The sequence below is a fragment of the Marmota flaviventris genome, chromosome 9, assembly GCF_047511675.1.
Source record: "Marmota flaviventris isolate mMarFla1 chromosome 9, mMarFla1.hap1, whole genome shotgun sequence".
NCBI lineage: Eukaryota > Metazoa > Chordata > Mammalia > Rodentia > Sciuridae > Marmota > Marmota flaviventris.
This window is the reverse complement of record NC_092506.1, coordinates 29,022,735-29,042,508: the sequence shown is the minus strand read 5'-3', so window position 1 is coordinate 29,042,508 and position 19,774 is coordinate 29,022,735. Positions and strand designations below refer to the sequence as shown.

General features: G+C 51.2%; 1 protein-coding gene across 1 annotated transcript in view; it reads left to right on the top strand.

Moving 5' to 3' along the window:
• Prr5l (proline rich 5 like) overlaps window positions 1–19,774 on the top strand; it is an 80,458-nt gene that overhangs the window by 49,233 nt on the left and 11,451 nt on the right. The window contains exons 6-8 of the mRNA XM_027936603.2: window positions 2,424–2,515; window positions 13,411–13,554; window positions 17,623–17,749. Coding sequence (XP_027792404.2) covers window positions 2,424–2,515; window positions 13,411–13,554; window positions 17,623–17,749 — 363 coding nt within the window. The remainder of the gene's footprint in view (window positions 1–2,423; window positions 2,516–13,410; window positions 13,555–17,622; window positions 17,750–19,774) is intronic.

Sequence of the window (19,774 nt, the reverse complement as noted above, 5' to 3'; positions counted from 1 at the left end):
AAGGCTCCCCTCACGTGCCAGGCACTGAAGCAGGCACAGCTGGGCCCCGAGGGTCTGCTCCTGCCCATCCAAAGTCAGGAGCGTGTCTGTTGTGGAGGGCTCAAGAGAAGGCCCATCAACGGAGGAGCCTCTTGCTGGGGTTCACCTTAGTTTTAGGAGTAGTGGTGACCTAACATTTATATGGCTCTTTTGACTTCCTGCCTCCTCCCCGAGGTGAATGAGCCCAACCTACATTTGAAAGAGGGTGGTAATTGAGTCAATCAGACATTTATTGATGACTTAATAGATACCGGGTTCTTTGCTAGGTGCTGTGGATACTGTGATGAATGAAACCTCATAGACTCCCATGGAGCTTATAAACAGGTAGTGGAGACAGGTATTAATCAAGTCGTCACCAAATATAGAATTGTGACTAGATAGTACTGTGAAGGCAATCCATCGTAGAGGGATTGGAACCATGGGGAAAGAGTTTTCTGTAGAAGTAAAATTTCAGTTAAAACAGAAAGATAAACAGAAGTAGGTGAGGCAAGAGAAACTGCCAGGTGCAAAGGCCCTGTGGCATAAGGAAGCACGGTGACAGTGAACAGCTAAGATAAAATCCACAAGGAGCCCAAAGGCTGAGGCAGATATTCCAGAGGATGAAGACACAGAGAGTAGGCCACACGTAGACATTTTCTTTATCCGAAGAGCATTTTATTTCCACTTGTGATTAAGTCCCTCTCCGTACTGCCTCATATTTGGGCTAATGGTCCCTCCTTCCACTCACGGGGCCAAGCACCTGCACAGACCTTTACACCTGGCACTCGCCACTCAGTCCCGAGAAGGTTTCTAGAATAGATTTGTTCGTGTATCTGGCACTGTGCTCCACACTGTTAGTACAGCAGTACAGTGTGGCCTGCCAGCTCTAGGGAGGGGACAGGGAGTGACAAGCAGCTCCTACAAAGTAAGGATCCATGTCCTCAAGGGAGTGGCGGCGCCTGGGTTGCCCCTCCCCCACTGTGTGTCACCTGACCTCAAAGGTCTGCAGTCTTTGGGCCCCTGAGCGACTCCTCAGCCCCCCGCCCCCGCTCTCTTCCTTCTCCACAGCGATGGCTTTTATTGTCCATTAAATTAATAGACGCGGGAGGCTCAATCGGCCTTTCAGGACTTGCCCCGTGAAACGAGCGGGATTTTGCCAAACGGTGTCTTGTCTTGGCTGACCCAGTTTCTCTGCCGGGGACGAGCAGACAGTGCCCAGTCAGCTCTGATATCTAGGTCATTTGCAGCCACCGCCAAGCCGGCTGCTTCTGCTAGCGCCTGCCTCTCCCGCAGGTGCAAATTCCTCTCTCTGTCCCCACCCCTGTGGCATCAGGTGACACGTGTGCCCCAGCCTGCAGGTGGCACTCAGCCATAGCCTAGGCTGCCTGGTCCCTGGGTGAGTAGGCACAGAATCAGGAGATGGGTCCCGTGTTTCCCAGGTGACCTCTGAGAAAATGCTGCCCTCTCATTTACTGTGAAGCCGTGGGCGGAGCTGACAGTTTCCAGAATCCTCTTTCCACCTCTCTCAACTGACAGCTCAATCCCAGAATAAGGCCAGTGTGTTCATGACTAAGAAAACAAAACAATATATGGCTGTACATGTGATTTCCCAGGTTAGGGTGGTAAAGAGCATGGCTTCTGGAATTATAGCTCTCTGCCTTCAAGCTGTGTGACTTTACACCAGGGGGTACTTGGCCTCTCTGAACCTGTGAAACGGGGGTAACAGAGTCTATTCATGAGATAGCTTGTTAATAAGCAACTTAACACACTGTCTGATAATGTAACTATTCACATGATGATAGCAATTATTATGTGATTTTAAATTTTCAGCCACCTATTTTGAATCCAGGGATACAAAGTCATGTTTACATAGTTTGAGTTGAATCTTCCCATCAGTATCAATCCATTTTCCATTGCTACGACAAAATGTCCAGGATTGGGTACTTTATAATGAAAAAAGGTTATTTAGCTCACTGTTTCAGAGGCTGGAAATACAAAATCTGGTGGTCCCGTTGGTTCAGCCTGTGGTAAGGGCTTTCTGGTGGGTGGCATCACAACAGCAGAAGAGATCACCAGCCAAGACAGGAGGGCAGGATTCCGGGGTCTGACTCACTGTTATGATAATCCACTCTGAAGAGAACCAAGTCTGCACTGCCAGCCTGGATCCCTTCCAAGGGCAAAGCTTGCCTGACCTGACCATGACCTTCCACGAGGTCCCCGCTCCTAGGCCAGGGACCTAGACCCTACAGCCCCACAGCTCTGGCCTCCGGGTCCCAACAGCCCTGGCTGCAAGTTATCCATCACGTAGGACTTCACCTCGGAGGTGGGACTGTCTCTGGCCTCTGCTGGGACTAACCCGAGCTCTCCCTTCCCCTCTCCCTTCCCGTCTTCTCGCCCCGGTGCAGGTGAGAACCTCGTGGAGGCTCTGGCTGATGTCTGGGACCACTTCTTCACTGAGACCCTGCCCACCCTGCAGGCCATCTTCTACCCAGTTCAGGTCAGTGTCACCGCCTCGACCTCCTGCCGGCCTCTGACGTGGCCTTTGGAAGCTGGGGGGCAGGTGAGCGGGGAGAACCCGGAGGTGGCTGCTTGAGTTGGCCAAGGGTCGTGGGGCTCTTTGAGAGCCCTGTGGGGCCACCTTCAGCCCTTGGAGCAAAGAAAAGCGCCACAGGGCTAGAGTCCGCAGGCTCCTGTTGCCCTCCTGGCGTTGAGGGTGCTTTCATGCTTTGGAGGGGTTTGTTTTCCACTTACTTTCCCAAAGTGGAGAAGCTGGGGGCGGGGGGCTTTTCTTTTTTCTTCTCTTTCTTTCTCACCCCCTCTCCCTCCCTTCCTTCTTTCTCTCTGTCTTCCGTCCTTGCTTTCTTTTTGAAGCATAATTTCTAATCAAGTTTGCTATTGTCCCCGGATGGTGGGGAAGGAGTACTGTTCCCTGTCCTCGTTAGGAGCCAGATGATGGGCGCGCAGGGTGGGCGAGGATCGGTAGACCTGGGTTCAGGATGGCTTGAGCCGTCATGAACTCCTGTTGCACAACTCCCTCCACCTCCTGCAAAATGAAGAATCTGGAGTAAAAGGAACACTCTCTCCTTTGTGTTCTAATTCTAGGACCTCAGCTCATTTGACCACTTGTGTCAATTTCCTTCCTCTTTCTTTGTTTGGTTTTTGGTCCTGGGGATTGAACCCAGGAGTGCTTAACCACTGAGCATCTCCCCAGTCCTTTTTATTTATCTCACTGAGTTGCTCAGGGCCTCGCTAAGTTGCTGAGGCTGGCTTTGAACTCGCGATCCTCCTGTCTCAGCCTCCCAAGCCCCTGGGATTATAGATATTCGCCACTGCCCTGGGCTTTCTTCCTCCTTCTACAGAGGTTAATACCGCTGCCAATGGTGCCAGGTCAGAGCAGTGCCCCCTCCCCAGGGAGCCTGGCATAGCTCTCTCACATAGGTGGCACCGAGCTCGTCTGTACTCTCGCCCCTGGGACTGGGGCTCCTCACACAATCTGGCTGTGTTGAAGTGTATAATATGCAGAGTAGGAACAGAGCCATGAGCAATGATGGAGGGTTTCCTCCTACCAGGGGAAAGGCCCACAGAGATGGTATTTTAAAGGAACTTGGAAGTGCATCTAATATTTAAAACCTGGGAGGCTGTGCTTGCAGATTTCATTACCCATTTGAGTCCCGTCCCTGATGTTTCTAGTACAACAGAACAGCCAGAAGCCCCTAGCCCACAGCTTGCCCCTCTCTTTCAACCCGTCCCCAGCCCTGGCCTGCATTTATGTGGCCAGTGCAGCACTGTGTCTGCTTCATTTTCTGCATTCGTCGCCCAACTGCCATACGGGGATCCTGTCCTAGGAAGACAGACCTGGGGGTCAGGGTTGCCTGATTTAGCAAATAAAAACACAAGATGCCAAATTATATTTGAATTTCATATAAACAAGTAACACAGCACTGGGGGCATAGTTATATTTTTAAAAGATTCAAATTTAGCTGGACATTCTGTATTTATCTGGCAACTCTGCAGGAGAGGGCGTGCAGACCTGGGCCTCTCTAAGGGCCATTGGGCAGGGAACTCCAGGGTGCTGGCGTGGTTCTAGAATGGGGACTGTGGGATCTGGGAGGACATGGCCCCGGTGCAGTCAGAGGTGGGCAGCGAGGGGCCCCTGAGGCCCAGAGCAGGCAGGAGTCCAGTCCTACAGGTCTACACTGGCTGCCCTGATTCGCTTGAAAACCTGTAAGGTCTGGCGATCGTCGTCTTGGCCCTGTTCTCCCTTCTCCTCTCCTGGCCAGACTGGAAGTCTGCTTCTGCTCTAGTTTGCCCCAGTCTCCACCCCCCCCACCCCCCCCACCCCCAGCCTCTGCAGACATTTGCATGTGCGGCCCTTGTTCTGAGACTGGGCAGGGCGCTGACAGAGTCACCTTGTGGACTGGGGAAAATCGGAGCAAAGGGGCACCCGGGTAGGGGTCCCAGGAAGGAGGGAGCTGTGCTTCCTGCCCACTCTTTGGTCTCAGCTGACCCAGGGTCACACATGCATGACTTTCTGGAACAGTGAGCCTTCAGATTGGCGAAGCCCAGACAAAACGGATGGAACCTTGGTTACCGTGGACGTGAGTCTTGTTTGTCCTCTGTTGGTGGAGGACAGAGGTTAGGAGGAGAGAGGCTTGGATTGGGTGCTCTCCCACCCCAACCTAAAACAAGAAGGGGAAAGAGAATTCTGGGTTAGCATGACTTCTCTCTGATTCATGACGAACTGAAGTCAGTGGCCCCGATGGTCCTCTAAGAAAGCGGTGACTAACTTGTTTTCAGGACAGGGTCTTCCACATGGCCCCATAAACACATTTTGTGCCTTCTTCAGGGGCTAGTTCTTATATACAGAAAAGGCCTTTGTGGCTTTGGGCACCAGCGAGGTTCTCAGAAAAAAAAAAAAAGCCCCCTATTTGGGGCAGGCAGGAGCCATGGTATGGGATGTTGGAGCCCTTGCCATGTCAATGGTGGCACTGCGTAGCTGTCCTGAGCCTGCTTCAGTTTGCCTTTTAACACAGGAGGTGTCCCTCTGGTCATTTTAAATCTGGGCTGTTCTTCCCGCGTGTGGAGGTTCCCCCACCCCGGGCTGGGAAGCTTTGAAGGTGGAATCTTTCGCCTTCTGCAGACAAATGCTCTAACTCCTCGTGCCCAGCCACGCTCCATGACTGTGGGTGTTGTGGAAGAGGTGATGGCCACAGAGCTCACTGGGGAGGACGTGGGGCAGGGGGGTCAGCCAAGAAGAGTGGTTCAGGGCCTGAGGAGCGCCCCGGCCGCCCTGTGCTCAGTCCTCAGCCCACCAGGCACCATTTCCAACCCCTGGAAGGTAGCCTCACCTCTCTGAGCCTCCTGTTTCTTCTATAAAACAATAAAGTCGACTCCAGAGGGGTGAGGAGGAGGGAGAGTGTGATGATAGGAAAGCAGCTGGGTTAGCATAGCACGTACAGTCAGGGCTTCAGAACAGCCGCTCTGCCATCGGTGTGGCTAGTATTCTCTGTCAATCAAAAGGTGTCAGAGTCTTAGCTGGTAGGCCCAAGTATCTGGATCTACTTTTCACATGTCATGGACTAAGCTAATGAGTCTGGAATGGGTGCGTCTTTTTTGTTTGTTTATGGTTTGCTTTTGGAACGTATTATTTTTGAATGTCTATGTAATCATCATTCTTTAAAAAAAAAACAATCATCCTCTCCATTGCTGTGACACAATAGGCTCTCATCCATTGTCAGCAGGTGTGTGAATCAATGCCGTCTTTTCAGAGGGCAACATGGAAGTATCTGTAAGACTTTGGCAGGGGTTACCAGGGATTGAACTCAGGGGCACTCAACCACTGAGCCACATCCCCAGCCCTATTTTGTATTTTATTTAGAGACAGGCTCTCACTGAGTGGCTTAGCGCCTCACAGTTGCTGAGGCTGGCTTTGAACTCTTGATCATCTGGTCTCAGCCTCCAGAGCTACTGGGATTAAGACTTTTTAAAGGCATATTTTGATCACACAATTTTTGTTTTGAATTGCTAATCTGAATACACTGATAAAAGTGCTCAGAGAGACATGGATGAACATGTTTATTATAGCATTGTTTGTTGGCAAAAAAAAAAACACAACACCTTGGTTGAGGAGATGTCAGTTAAATATAGCCTGTTCATGCAATGGAATACCATCATGCAATAGAATACCATGCAGCCTTGAAAAGGGGGTGAGGAGAAGAAGCAATATGTGCTGGTATGAAAAGATGTCCCAAATATACTACATTAAACAAAAGCAGGTTGCAGAACAGTAGAAAGCATACACTCCCTATGTGTGTTTAAAGATTATATGTGTAATTTACAGATGTAGAAACTTTCTGGAAAAATAAGAGACTATAAGAAGAGTTCTTCTGTTTAATCTTTGCCATAAATATCTATGACCTTAATAAGAATGAAATAAAAAAATGAAAAGGCAAAGGAAACAGAAATTGTCTCTATTGGGGTGCAGCACTAGGGGTGAAAGGCCTCTGAGCACCTGGCTGGCCTTGGAGGGACCGTCTGGAAAACCATTCTGTGAAGTTTTCTGGCAGTTGCTGGGTGGGGCTCTTGGAATTGCCTCCTCTTACCCTGCAGTCTTTCCACCAGATTGCTGTTCACGAGTAGTTCCTAGAACCTGACCTGACTGGTCTTCCTTCTTCTCTTTCCCTGTGTTCTATTGTTCACAGGAGGGTGGAGAATAAGTTGGATAGATCCTATCACCTCCCGGCATCATAGGGATGGGGTCTGGTACTAGTTCCTTTGCACCCCTGTCCATCAATCTATCATACAGAGATAATACCACTGTCCAACTTTTCAGGGATATGAGAATAACAAAATAAAGCAAAAGTGCTTTGAATTAAGACCACTTATTTAAAATATGCAACATAGTGTTTGCTCTATTTGAAGTTATTATTTTAATGTTATCAGAAAGAAACTGTAAAGATATGAAATAGATGTTGTTCTCGTGGACTTTTTCACTTCTGTGACCAAAAAACCTGACAAGAACAATTTTAGAGGAGGAGAAGTTGACTTGGGGCTCACAGTTTCAGAGGTCTTGGTGCACAGATGGCCGACTCCCTCTCAGGGGCCTGAGGTGAGGCAAAACATCGTGGAACAAGAGTGTGGCAAAAGGGAATACGGCACCAGGAAACAGAGTTCTAGTCAACAAGGACAAAATACATACACCAAAGGCAGCCCCCAGGGACCCACCTCCTCCAGCCACACCCTTGCTGTCCAGTTACCACCCAGTTAATCCGCATCAGGGGATTAATGCACTGATTAGGTTCAGGCTCTCCGAACCCCAGAACCCGTCACTTCACCTCTAAACCTTCGTGCATTGTCTCATACATGAGCTTTTGGGGGACACCTAATATCTAAACCATAACATTTCGCTCCTAGTCCCCCAAAGCTCATGCCTATCTCACAATGCAAAAATACCTTTAGTTGTTTTCCAAGAGCCCCAGGTCTTAACAGTTCCAGGACTTCTGAAAAGTCCAAGTTAAGTCTCTTCTGAGACTCAGGGCAAACTTTGAGCACCAGCCTCTGTAAAAATGAAAAACAAGCTCCATACATACATCCAGGATATAAAGGCACAGAGTAAGTATTTTCACATGAAGAAGTAGGTGACATGGAAAGAAGGGATGGGGCCAAAGCAAGACGGAAATCTAACTGGTCCTGTAGCTCCACGTCCAGCATCTGGGACATGCGGCATCCTGAAGCTCTCTCCAAAGGGCTTTGGTAGCTCCGCCCCTGTGGCCTTGCTGGTTGCAGCCCGCGTGGCCTCTCCGCTGGCTTGTCACTGCCCGTTCCTGCAGCCTTCCTCAGCAGATGTCACAGTACGGGCATTTCTTAATCTCGGGGGTCTCCACGGCTGCTGTGGCTTCCTGCTCACATCTCCACACATCATCCTCTCAGGGAGAGCCTGCAGGGACCCTGCCTTACTTCGCTTGGCTGCCGAGGCCTTCCTTGGACATCTCCGTGGAAGCCTCCATGCACCCCTGGCTCCGGCGTCCTGCATTCCTGCAGAACCAGTAGTATGTGGTCCCCACCAAGTTCCCCATCTCAACAGTAGCCCAGCCTCAGGGACCCTGGCTGCACAGCCTCTGAGTGCTTGGGGGCTCAGCAAGTTGAAAAACTTCCTAGGCCCCCTTGTGCAAGCAGCTTGCCCACTGGTTTCTTCTTAAGGGAATATTTACTTCTACATCCTCGAGCCTGAGATGGGCGTGATCTTGCCAACTCCTGAGATGCCCTCGAACCATCTTTCCTGTGGTTTCTGAGGAAAGCGTTCACTTCTTTACTGACTCTAATATCTTTAACCACCACACTTTCCTTAGTCCCAGTTTTATTCACAGTTTTCTGTCCCAAAGACACATTTTTCAAATTTTTCTGCTTTGCTTTCCGCTTCGGATTATCATAATAAACTTGGCAAAAAGCCCCTATTAATATTCATGCCACCGCCTGAATGTCTCGCTGCCTGGCAGTTTCTTCTGCTAGACTAAGGAGTCCATTGCTTGTCAACTCAGCCCCACAGAGAGTCCCGGGACAGGGCAAAATGCAGACAGCTTCTCAGTCAGAACATAATGAATGGCCTCTGGTCCACTTTCCCGTAGAGTCCTCCTCCCCTGAGACCTCGTGAGCCCTGTCACAGCCTCCTTGTCATCTGGTCTCTGAACGCCGCCCACCAGAATTGCCCGTTCAGCAATTACCACAACCTACAGATTTTCCAGCTTGTCACTTTAAACTTTCCAAAAACTTCCTCCCACAATTTCCAAAAAGCTCCCCAAGCTTCTGAACCACATGGTCAGGTTTGTCACAGTAATGACCCCACCTCTCCCTACCAATTTCTGCTTTATTCAGTTTTTTCTTTGCTATGATTAAAAAAAACAAGAACAATTTTCGAGGGGGGTGAAATTTATTTGGGGGCTCATGGTTTCAGAAGTCTTGGTCCATAGACAGCCAGCTCCATTCCTTGGGGCTCGAGGTGAGACAGGACATCATGGCAGAAGAATGTGGAGGAGGAGAGCAGCTGAGAACAGGGAACCAGGAAGCAGAGAGAGAGCTCTGCTCAACAGGAACAGAATAAATAGCCCAAAGCACACCCCCAGGGACCTGCCTCCTCATGCACACCCTACCTGCCTATAGTTACCACCCGGTTATCCCTGCCAGGGGATTAATGCACTGATTAGTGCATTCATTAGTGCATTAGTGCATTAATGACCTTTGTTGCATTGGCTTATACATGAACTTTGGTGGAACGCCTCACATCTAAACCATGGCAGATATAAAACTATAAAATATAGCTATGGTATCTTGGGACGCTTTACAGATTATGGATGTTCATAATGCCTGAACGTGTTACTTTCATAACAAGACGTGATAAAGCTTCACTAAAACGTGCTCTTGGGGTTGGGGTTGTGGCTTAGTGGTAGAGCACTTGCCTAGCAAGTGTGAGGCACTGGGTTTGATTCTCAGCACCACATATAAATAAATAAATAGATAAATAAATAAATAAGATCCATCAACAACTAAAAAAAAATTAAAAAAAAAAAACATGCTCTTGAAGAGAACAACAAAAAAAAAGTCAACACTATTTATTGAGCACATACAGTATGCTGGGCTCTGTGCCCCTTCGCTTCATCCACACGATTCCTCCCAGCAGCAGTGCTTGGGTGACATCACCTAGTCTCCCATGCAGCAGGCATTACAGTGTCCGGCCTCCACAGAAGGTGGCTGAAGAAGTGGCTTGTGGTCCTTCTCAGAGCCCACTTGGGTTAGTCAGCTTTTTGTTGCTGTGACCAAAATACTTGCAAGAACAACTTAGAGGAGGAAAAGTCTATTTGGGCTCACATTCCAGAGGTCTCGGTTTGTGATTGGTTGACTCCATTGCCCAGGGCCTGGGTCAGGCGGAACTTCATGGAGGGAGGGTGTGGAGGAAGAGAGCAGCTCAGCTCATGGCTGATAGGAAGGGGGGACGGGAGAGAAGGAGGAAGGAGCCAGGGGACAGATATAATCCAGGCCATAATCCCCAGTGACCTACTTCCTCCAACCACACCCCACCTGCCTACAGTAACCACCCAGTAGCCCTTTCAAAGGATTAAGCCATCCAAGGGCTTAATCCGCTGATGGGCTTCCAGCCCTCACAGTACAGTGTTTTCACCCCTGAACATTTTTTCATTGCCTAATGCCTGAGCTTTTGAGGGACCCTTCAAGATTCAAACCCTAATGCTGTGTATTATTATTGCTAAAGAATTTTTATCCAAATCCAGAATGATTTCATCCTGGGGCCTGCATCACATGACTTGATCAGAGCCAGGAAGAGCATCAGAATGACCTGGAAGGCTCCTTTAAACCCAGATTCCTGCAGAGTCTCTGCTCTGGTATATCTAGAGCGGAGCCTGAGAGTTTTGCATTTTCACCAGCTTTCCCAGCAACAGTGATGCTGCTGATTCAGGCTTTGGTAGGCGTTCTCCAGAGAAACAGAACCAGTAGTGTGTGTGTGAGTGTGTGTGTGTGTGTGTGTGTGTGTGTGTGTAGGCACACACACACACACTCCTGAGAAGCATTTCAGTCAACAACAAACTGCATGTACTGTGGCGGTCCCGTGAGATGGTATCACCTGGGGACAGGCCATCTCAGTCTGTGTAAGTACACTCTGCGATATTTGCACGGTGATGAAATTGCCTGACTCACTTCTCAGAAGCACCCTTGTCAGTAGGTGACGTGTGGGTATCATGAGGCATTGGCTGCGGTGGCTGTGGAAGCCATGTGAGCTTTCTACCTCTGTGACAAAATACCTGCAATAATCAACTTTCTTAAAAGTGGAAAAGAGTGTTTGTTTCAGAGGTTTTGGTCCATGCTCTCTTTGGGACGGTGGTGGCACAGTATGTCGTGGCAGCAGGAGCAGTGGCAGAGGTGGCCTGTTCGCCTCATGGTGGCCAAGAAGCCAAGAGGAGACAGGAAGTGTTGGGGCACCAATATCCCCTCGTCGGCATGCCCCCCAATGACCTAACTTCCTTCCATTGGTCTCCGCCTCCTAAAGGTTTGGCCTCCTCCCAGTCATGCCCCAAGCTGATGACCAAGCCCTCAACTCGTGGCCTTTGGAAGCTTTCCAGATCCAAACTATGGTGGAGGCTGAGCCCCACGGTCTGCTTCTGCAAACGGGAGACCCAGAAAGCCAGGGGTGTAGTTCAGTCTGAGTCCAGAGGCCTGAGGACCAGGGGGCTGCTGGTGTCAGTATATCCAAGGGCTGGGGGTGAGGCCAGATGCCATGTTCCCACTCAGGCCAGAAGCAAGAGGGGCCAGTGCCTCCTTCCTCCTCCTTTTGTTCTATTTGGCACCTCAACTAATTGAATGGAGCCTCTCAGGTGGGCGACAGGAGCCTGCGTTATCTCTCCAGCATTTATAAACACCCTCCAGACACACCAGAAACCATGCTTCATCCGGGCACCCATGGCCAGTCAAGTTTATACCAAAATTAACAGCAATTCAGACCCCGACTCCGAGGACACCAAGTCAGAGGCACTAGGCAGGTGTCAGGACTCGTGATGTGCACGTGTGTCTGTGTGAGGCCTGCTTCCTCCCTGAGTGCGTTACTATGTTCGGGGCTGTGGATGGGACTTGGCCCTCATTCTCCTACCTTGGCACAGGGAAAGGAGTCCTGGAAATGAAGTAAGGTACAAGTAACTGTGAGTGCTGGGACGTAGTTTGAGAAATGGAAACCCTAAGACATGGGGGATGCTGCCACTGGGGGTGATCAGGAAGGCAGTCCCAGGTGGTTGAATTGAGCCCATGGGAGGGGGTCATGTGTGTTCATTGGGGGAGGGGGCTGCAGCAATGGCAAGGGTTCCTGTGAACCCCAAGGGTTACAGGGAGTATAAAATTTCCTTAAGCCTTGGGGCATGGACTACTACATCCTGTTTGGAATGATACCTCTGGCTTATTCCAGGAGCAAGACATTTTTGACATGCTGTGTGAGTGTGTGTGTGTGTGTGTGTGTGTGTGTGTGTGTGTGCACAAGCATGGGTATGAGAGGGAGAATCTGAGAAATTAGCTCTTTTCCTCTTTGTCTTGGCAGTTTTCAGGAGCTCTTAAATGCCGCAGTCCGGCTGCAGCAAAATAACCGGGGGGTGACGAACAACTTGTGTAGATTGATAGATCAGGAGTGGAAGCCGTTTATTGTAGGACAACAGAGGTATTTATACATTCCACACAGCTTATTTTAATTAGCATAAACTAGATACATCAGTCAACCAATAAGAAATCTCCACACTTAATGGCTCGCTGGTGTTACTTCACAAACCACTCCCTCTGGCAAAATGCCAGGTGCCATCCTGACTTGTTTACAGACTCTAACACTTAAAATCAAATAATTTCAGTTTGAATCTTTATCATTTTTTATCTATGAAATGGATTTTATAATAGTAGCTATCTCTGTGGGCGGTTTTCTTAGTCTGTTCAGGCTGCTACAACAAAACACTACAGACTAGGTAGATTGTTAACCACAGAAGTGCATTTCTCACAGTTCTGGAGGCTGGAAGTCCAACATCAAGGTGCAGGCAGAGTCTATGCGGGCCTGTGGTGCCTCCTTGCTGTGCCTCGCTTGGTGAAAGGGGTTCAGGGCTTTTCTGCAGCCTTTCACAAAGGCACTAATCCCATGCCTAAGGGGCTCCACCCTCACGATCCTGTCACCTCCCAAAAGTCCCACCTCCAAATACCTTGACCTTGGGGTTAGGATTTCAACCTGTGATTTGGGGGAGACACAAACCACACATTAAAGGTGTTACTTCCACCTAAAGTGTCCATTCTCACACCCAGCATGTAGTCGGAGGTTACCAAACGCCTGCTCTGGTGCGATGATCATTGTCATCCCTTGCCTGCCCCTCTCAGATCCCTTCTACTTTTCCAATTATTTTTCTTCCTCCATTACTTGGGTTTCTGTTAAGAAATCTAGTATCTTATGGAAGCATCTAAGGACTGCTGTTTCCTTTGCCTGGCACCTGGTGGGCACCTCAGCGCTTAGCAGACAAGGTTGGGGAAGCAGCCTTGGACGTGGGGAGGTGGATTTGATCTTTGGTTTCTCCCCCACTTCCTCGGTCCTCCGTCCTAACCATTGACGGCATTGACAGCATGGCCCTGCTCCAGGTGTCTGTGTTGTCTTGGGGGCATTTAAACGGGATAAATCCTGTCCTGACTTAAACAAAGCATTAGTTCCAGGGGACAGGAGCTGGGTCTTCACCTCTGGTGGCCCCGCTGGGCCTTGCAGATGTCTGGTCCTGTCCCATCCCAGGTGCTGCGTAGGCACATGCCCTCCACTGCACGTGGCTGGGGGCAGATGCAGCAAGCTGTCACCTCTCACCCTCCCTCCTCCCTCCTCTCCAGGGACAGGAGCTGACCATCCGCCAGATCTCCCTCCTGGGCTTCCGAGACCTGGTCCTGCTGAAGGTGAAGCTGGGCGACTTGCTGCTGCTGGGGCCGCCATCCAAGCTGCCCTCCTCCATCATCCAGATGCTGCTCATCCTGCAGGTGAGGCCCCGAGGGAGGCCAAGGGAGGAGGCAGCCGCTGTGGGACTAACAGGAAGGGACCAAGTGACCAAGCACCTGAGCTTAGTTGAGAATTCTTTTGAGCTCGTTTGGCCACGTCCCTGAGTTCATTTGTTGATGTGCATTCACAGGGTCCCTGCTAGGTCCCTGGTCCTGTGCTCACTGCCGGAATTGTAGAGGGGCATGAAAAGAAGCGTGGTCCTTCATTCAGGAAGTGGACACTCCCCAGTTATGTCAGGGAGCTGTGGGTTGCAGGGGACAACAAGGAATCCATTTTTGCCTAGCACAAGCCAGACCAGGTCCTCAACGGAAGGCTCACAAGGCAGATGGGTTTTGTGACAAGGTGACACTGGTCAAGTTGCAAAGCCACCAGCGTTTCTTCACTTCCTGGCCTCTAGTTGTACCTGGTCTGCGTGTTTCTCTCTGATGCTCCCTGGCCTTGCACAGACTCTCTTGGTCTTTCTCGATCCATGGGGTCGCGTCCAGTGCTTTGGTTCCCGCCTGATCCATGTGGCAGGCCGAAGTAAGAGACTAACCACCCAGATGGCTGCCCTGTGTCTTTTGATCCCAACCCTCAAGTCAGTAACAGGACAGTGAGCCAACACTGTTGGTCCCTGGTGTTTGCAGCCTCAGGCCAAGGAATCAACCACCTCGTGAGGTTGGCATTGTGTGTCACTCCCATCACAGACCAGGAAACTGAGACCTAGGAAGTTCACCAACATTCTATTACCCCAGCTAGTAAGGGGTAATAAAATTGAGAACTGTGCACCCTGGTTCCTCTCCAAAGGAAAGAATCTGATGGGCTGGCCTTGGGCTAAGTGAGTCCTCTTTGCCTAGTGGACTTTGACCTTGAGTGGGATCAAGTAGTCCAAACCTGGCCTCAGCAAGCCCATTCCTGTGTTGGGCACACTGTTTTCCCAGAGCAGTGCTGCTCTCCCAGGTTCCATCCTCCATCAGGCTGAAGGGGACCCTAGGCTGCCCTCATAGCAGGCATGGAGCATCCAGCCAGGGGCCTCCGACCTGCCTCCCCCAGCTGCTGTTCTCTTTCCCTTCTCTAAGCTGGAACATCCTTCTGGGTGTTGTCCCCTTCCCTGTAATCCCAGAGGAGGAAGGGCTGCCAATAGGAAGAGGGAGAGTGGAATTGGCTGGAATGCAGGTGTGCAGCTCCCACCTGATTGAACTTGGCCTCTGCATAAGGAGTGAGCAGGACCTTTGTGCCCACTGTTCCCTCTGCCCACAGCACTCTGTCTTCTGGGACCCACAAGCCCCCTTCCATCAAGGCAGATCCTTGGGCTTCCATCTCACCCTGTGTCCCAGCACCCAGCCCAGTCTTTGGCACATAGTAGGTATTAATTAAACACTGTTCACTGAGTGGTAGCACCAACTAGCAAGAGCCTGAGTGAGACTGACCCCGGGTCCCCGGCCCCAAAGATTACGATGGCTTGTGACCATCACACAGGGCTGAGAGAAGTGTGGCTGGAGCAGGTCCAGGGTCTCGGCAGTTTTCTGGAGAGCTGGGCGTGGAAATGGTCCCTCCTGTGACTACCCCGTTGTTTGTTCCGTTTCAAGCAGAGAGGGAGGATGAGAGAAGCTGGCTCAGGGACTCAGGACCACATACTAATTTGTAGCCAGCTGACTGCTCAGCAGCTCCCGGGACCCTGCTTTCTGCCTTCGTCCTGCAGCACCCCCTCCATGCTCTGAACCCCCTCAGCACCACCCTTCAGTTCCCTTAGGGCTTCCTGGAGTAGCTTACTCAGGAGCCACGGGGCAGGGATGGTGACTGAAAGCAGGCCTTTCCCTCCTCCTGAGCAGCAGCCTGGGTCTGAGTGGCATTTCAGGTGGCGCTGCCCTGGGGCCGTTCCTGTTGCAGGAACCCTGGGTCTCTGTACTTAGAATTGTCATTCTCTGCACAGACCCCTACTTTCCCCAGGGTCATGAGGCCTGGGGCTGATTTTTCCAAAGCCACCTGACTGCTAGGAAAAAGAGCCCTCTCTCAGACTTCAACTCTCCCTTTTCCAAAATATATTGGAGCCAACCCTTCCCCTCCTTCAATACACAGGGTGTTCTGCCAGCCGAGGGGTCTGTGCTCAGGCTGGCCTGGTCAGTGGCGGAACCAGAGACTTTAGCTATGTGCTGGACCCTGGAGGCCCTCCATGCCGGGCAGGGTGTGTGACCTGTGCTTCGAGGACCCTGCGCCTGGCTCCATTGTCTCCCATCACCCACTTGGCATTCGTGATAGCTTTTGGAGGAAGGGACCTTTATCTTCCCTTTGCTCTGAGTGACAAAAGGGTCACAGCCAGTCTGCTGACCAACGGAGGGCAGAGAGCGGCACCCTGGCAGAGGGCACCTGCCAGCCCAGCTCTCGAGGCTGTGTTCCTGGGAGAACCAGCCACCAGCTCCGCGTCACGTGCTCCTGGCCCACTCCCTCCCACCTGTAGGCCTCTCATTTTCCTGTCACCTCTCCCCAGTTAGTGCTCAGGAATTCTAGGGGGGAAGGGGCCATGGATGAACCCAGATGAGAACTGTCAAGGACAAAACAAGAGAGAGAGAATGGGAAAGTTTCCTGGGCTCTGAGGCCCAGTCACGGTGGTTTTGTGGCTGAAACCGCTCGGCTCTTGAGGCCTGGTGTGGTTCCTGGGGCGCCTGAGCAGGGCTCCCCTTTTCCTTCTGCTGCCTCAAGGCCTCCCTCCACCTGGGGCGGCTGTGTCTCCCTGAGCTGAGCAGCTCATTTGCTTTTTCTGTTCATTTCCACTGTTGAGTCTCCGGGGACTTCTGTCTAGTATGGGTGGATTGGAGCAGAGGGTGTAGAGCACCCTGGCTGCTAGGCCCGGTGTGTGTCAGGCCCACCTATTTTTTTTTTGCATCTCCTCTCTCCAGACCCCTTCCCAGCCCCAACCTCCAAATCCTCTGCCCCTCCCCAACTTCCTTCTATTTTCTTAAGCAGCCCCTCCCTGAACCACTCGCAACCCCCCCCCCCACACACACACACACACATACCCCATCTCTGTGGGATGCAGGTGAGAAGGGCCAGGACCCGCGGTTTTCTAGAAGGACCCCTGGCCTATAGGAGTTGGCTCTTCCTGCCTCATTGCCTGGCCATCTTCTTACATTTAAGTGAAAGTAATTGAAAATCTGTTTTGAGAATTTGACATGATAAACTTTCAGGCTGAGCACAGCCCCCCAGAACCTGGCTTCTTCCTGCTTAGGACCCTGTCCCTTGCTAGGCGGCCTCTACTTCCTCCCAGTCCCTCCACAGGAGAGCGTGCCTCCACCTCCTTTGCAGGGAGAAGCGGAGTTCCCAAGGAGTTCGCTGGGCTTCTAGAAAGCGCTGGTTACAGGCTTCTCTGTGGGTTTGGCCCTTGGAGTTATTAGGGTTGGTGTTTATTCGGGGTTTGATTGTGAGGACTCCTGAGCTGCCGGGCTTTTGAACAGGCTCATCCTGTTGCTGCAAAACGTCTGCCTGCTTCTAGTCCCTTTCTTGTGCTGTTCTGGACTTTTCCATATTCTTTTCCCCCTTTTTAGCCTGTTAATAAGTGATAGTAGGATAGGCTCAGAGACAGATAGCCTGGGCTCTGGCTTGGGCTTTATCCACCAGCTGTGCTTGGCCAGGCAACTGACTTCAGCTCTCTGGGTCTGTAGAAGGGAGTTGACGGGGGCGCCTCCCCTGTGGTTGTCAGGAGGCCTCTGCATTAATACAAGTGAAGCGCTTATATAAAATGCACGTGCGCTGTAGGCAAACTGGTCACGCCATTGTGGGTGGGGTTATCATGGGACCAGTGAGACTTTGGCCTTGGAGCTGGAGCTGGGTCTGTCCCACCCATGCTGCCTTGGAAGGGCCCCCTAGGAGAGGCCGCCATGTATTCACCAGGTGCTGTTCTGACCCCTGTGATCTGAGACAAGTGATGAGGGCGCCAGGCCTCAGTTTCCTTTATTCTAATCTCTAGAAGGTGCCTGCTGGCCACACTGCCTGTGCACAGCAGCAGGGCAGGAGGGATGCGTTGACACGCGTCCACTGGCCAGTTTTCACTGACTGACTGATGTTCTTTCCAGAGTGTTCACGAGCCCACTGGTCCAAGTGAGGGTTATCTGCAGCTGGAGGAGCTGGTGAAGCAAGTGGTTTCTCCTTTCCTGGGCATCAGTGGGGACCGAAGCTTCTCAGGACCCACGTACTCACTGGGTAAGGGGCACAACTGCCACATTGCCAGGGGCCCGGGCAGTACAGATGCCAGTTACCTTGTACCGAGCACTGACTGCATGCTGAGCACTTTGCTTTCAGTGTGGGTCAGTGCAAACCTGTGTATCTTAATCTCTCATGTCCCCAGCCTGGGTGGCAGTGACCTCCCCTGGGGTGATTCCTCCCCAAGGACTGAGCCCAGCCTCCTCCGTGGTGGAGCCTGTCTGATCCACACCTTTGATCAGTGACTTTGATCTTTTTCATGACACAAAAAAAGACATTTATGTCTCTATCGGATGTCAGAAACCCTGCCTTATTCCACCCTCCCAGGCTTGAGTGGAAAACCCACTGATGAAAGCACTCAGATGTGGAGCCAGATTGTCACATGCATAGCCAGGTGCTCTGGAGCTGCTGTCCCCTGCTCTGTTTCTGTAAGCACTACCAGGCCTGCACTGCAAGGAAAGGGGTTCCTGGGTGTGGATACAAATCCTGGCTATTGATGGCTCTGAAGCTGTATCGGCATCAGGCTCTGTACTAGGTCCTTTGAAGAACTTAGAGATGAATCAGGTCTGTTCCTTCTCAGACCACAGTCTAGATGGTCTCAGTAGAAATTGCTGAGTAATAGAATCTCAAGTAGCTCTCAGTGAAACCACAGTCGTGGTAGGAACAGCTCTGTGATAGGAATTGTAATAAAAGACATTCCTCAGCGACTGCCTGAAATGCAAACCCTTAAAATGCAGGAACTTGTTCAGTGTTCTGTCCCAGCAACTGGAATGGTGACTGGCTGTACCCAAGCCCAGGCACTTGGCACCCACAGAGAGGTGTGGAACAGGAAGCAGTACCTGCATCTGGAAACTGTTGCCCCTCTTTTCGTGGAAATGGAGTTGTAGCTGAGCTTCAAAGCCAAGGCAAAGTGCAGAGAGGCTCCTGCCTTTCCTGGGCCTCCCAACTGCAGAAAAAGGCAGAGCCTTTCACCGGCAGTTTTCCCAGCCCTGGTCGTGTTTCTCTGGAGACACCAGCTTAACCACAGACACCACAGATAGGAGGGTGCCGGCCCAGCCTGCTGCTGCCAGGTCCACCCCCCCCCCCCCCACTCCTCTCACTCCACCCAGGAGCTGGAAATGACACAAAGGGAGACTCGCCTGCCCTCTCCAGCCCTGAGCCGGGCATGCTATTGCTGCGATCTCCCTGGAACCCCCTTCCCGCTACTGGCTTAGCTCATGGAGTTTGGTGGGGGGAGCGTGGGGAGGTCCCAGGGAGATGTCAGGACACCACCAGATTAGCTGGGCCCTGACCACTATCTGGGCCAAATGCCAGAACAGGGAGAGAAAAAAAAGTCATTTTTCTTTAACTCTCCTACGTTCTTAGTTGGAAGAGACTCCTAGATCATATTAACAGAGAGAAAGAAAAAAAAAAGGAATTTCTTAATATATATATTTTATATATACATAGAAGACACCCAGGGAGCAAGTAGCTTTCAAATAGGCAGCTTTGAATCCTGGCTGTCACAGCATCTTCAGTGAAGAACAGGGACTTTTTAGAGAGGTGACAAGACAAAGGGCAAAGAGTCTCTAAGGGCAGCACCTTGTGGGAAGCGAGTGAGTGGTGGCTAAGGGCCGGCTGGGAAAGCCTGAGAGTGCAGACCCCGTCATCCCCGGATGGCAAGGTGTGAAGTCGTCTGCGGTGCTACCTTTGACTTTGGAGTCTGTGTCCTGCTTTCAGCCCACTGGACTGGGTGGGTGGAGTAGATTTGGAAGTGTATTCTGTGGGGACTCAATCTACAGTCAGAATAATATCCATTTTGTCAAATTATAAGGCAGAGGTGGAGCTGGGCACCGTGGTGCACACCTGCAACTACACGGGAGGTTGAGGTGGGAGGATCTCAAGTTCAATACCAGCCTCAGTAACTTAGTGAGACACTGACTCAAAATAAAAGGCCTGGGGATGTGGCTCAGTGATGAAGCATCTCTGAGTTCTATCCTCAGTACCCTCCCCCCAAAAAAAACACAAAAAAACCCCACAACAACA